Source organism: Limulus polyphemus, unplaced genomic scaffold (genome assembly GCF_000517525.1).
Source record: "Limulus polyphemus unplaced genomic scaffold, Limulus_polyphemus-2.1.2 Scaffold7343, whole genome shotgun sequence".
Taxonomy (NCBI): domain Eukaryota; kingdom Metazoa; phylum Arthropoda; class Merostomata; order Xiphosura; family Limulidae; genus Limulus; species Limulus polyphemus.
The window spans coordinates 23,140-25,379 of NW_013672953.1; the positions used below are offsets into that span (position 1 = coordinate 23,140).

Genomic DNA, 2,240 nt, shown 5'->3' on the forward strand with positions numbered 1-2,240 from the left:
CATAACATATTGAAAAACCAGAACTCATGGCTACTCACCTCTCTAGTAGACTTTATAGTGTAGCAATCATTTAATTCATGACAATAACATATTGAAAAACCAGAACTCATGGCTACTCACCTCTCTAGTAGACTTTATAGTGTAGCAATCATTTAATTCATGACCATAACATATTGAAAAACCAGAACTCATGGCTACTCACCTCTCTAGTAGACTTTATAGTGTAGTAATCATTTAATTCATGACCATAACATATTGAAAAACCAGAACTCATGGCTACTCACCTCTCTAGTAGACTTTATAGTGATGGGGAAATGTGGCTGCCATAGATTGGAGTCTGTTTGATAAAAAATAAAACAAATATATAAACTTACAAGTTACAAAACACCGTGCAACATTCATTACTAAAGTTTCTCAAGTACCCAAATACTGTTTTTTTATTACAAACTCCTAATGACAAATGCTAAAATGCACTTAATTTACCACTTCATTAGTTGTTATTGTTTAATTTCTGAAACTGTAAACACAACTTCTGGTAACTAGCAAGAAAACTAATGCACAGCATAGATACCAAATCCAATTTGTTTATGGAAATATAATCAAATACTTTACTTAAAACGTTAAATACAATTTCTATGAATTTTATTTTTTGACTGTGAAATTATTCTCCTTTTTTAAATATTTAATAAATTTCATAATTCATTTTTTCTTGTTAAATATCTCTGGTTCAAATACTAGTCTGGGAAATGATGTTTAATACTATATAACTAGTATATATATTCTATATATTCTAGTTTATTACAAAAGAAGAGGGAAGCACTGGGATTCTGAAAGGAAAGAAAAGATGAGACTTCGCTAGATATGCTGTGTAGTCAATGTCTTGTTTGAAAACATTTATGACAGACAGCACCTTAACTCTTGGATAACCATGTCAGATGGAAGTAATTGACCTCCCAGTGTGACCTATTATCATCCTAGCTTGTTATGTTGAAATAGTTTTATTCTCCTCCTTAAGATAATTAGACCATTCTAAGTTATCAGCAACATAAAGTCAGTTTTTAGTGAACTCTCTTTTGTAGGTCAAGACTTACCTCTTCTTTTCTGTAGACTTACACTGTTGGTGGCTGTGTTACTGTTTTCAGAGTCACTGTCACTGCTATCTGTATTTCCATCACTGTCCAATGCCAGCCTAAAATATTATAATAAACACTATTTTAGGGAAAATAGCAAAGATAATTGTACTGGTAAATCAAGCAAAAGCTTTCATTCAGAAAATTTGTTCGTGTCAAAAATATTAATATTTTCTACAAAATGTCAGACCAACCACACCTTAAGTCTCTCTAACCACTTTACATGAATATTTAGATTTAAATAAAATATTATACCAGAAGAGCTGCTAAAAAGCTATAATACTTATTCTTAATTATGAGTAACTGACAAATCACACAAAAGCCTTAATTACCACTCTGTCAAGATTACCATTTGGATATCCTCACAGTTAAAGGTGTCTTCCACTCTTATGATTCTATTGTAATGTTCTTTTGTTTAGTAAGTTCTTTTAAATTATTAGGTGACAATAAGGCCAAGTCCAGTTCACATAATGATGATAAATTAGTTTATTTCTTCGTTAATGTTTCTAGAAACTGACTTGTATTGTAGCCCTATGGTTACAAATGACATTCAGTGGAAATACTACCACAAATTTAAGAATAAAATTATTTGTACATCCTAACCAAATCAAGTAACTGAATGTGCACAATAATTATCATAGACCCAAATACGTCACTTTATGACTGGCACTCTGTTAACTAAAAGCAAATCACTAACTCAATGCTTTACTGATTTTTGTATTTATAATGTACTCTCATCTTTTAATACTCTCAAAATTTACTAGATTTTTATATCAAATTAAGAGCTTACATGATGTTAGAAAAACATGTAGGTTCAAGAAGTCTTGATAGAAATGAATAAAAACCCTATAACCTGAGTGCTTTCGAAAGGTGGACCTTTCAAAAGTGCTTGGGTTATAGGGTTTTTATTCCTTTAAATTAAGAACTTTTTAAATTTTTGATCTTAATGTCATGCACTCTTTAGTTAACATCTAGATTAAAGCATTGAAAATATAGCTTACAACAACAGATTTACTTATTATTAAAAATATTAGAACTGTCAACAAATAAGAATTAGTTGTTCCATGTAAATTCTTATATTCACAGCTATGTTGTCAGTTGTCTTATTCT

The 2,240-nt window shown here is 30.2% G+C and overlaps 1 protein-coding gene across 1 annotated transcript in view; it reads right to left on the minus strand.

The window, feature by feature from the left end:
- LOC106474547 (F-box only protein 25-like) overlaps positions 1-1,194 on the minus strand; it is a gene marked incomplete at its 5' end in the record, with an annotated part of 19,575 nt that extends 18,381 nt beyond the window's left edge. The window contains 2 exons of the mRNA XM_013935237.2: positions 285-337; positions 1,092-1,194. Coding sequence (XP_013790691.2) covers positions 285-337; positions 1,092-1,194 — 156 coding nt within the window. The remainder of the gene's footprint in view (positions 1-284; positions 338-1,091) is intronic.
- Between the last annotated feature and the right edge of the window lie 1,046 nt (positions 1,195-2,240).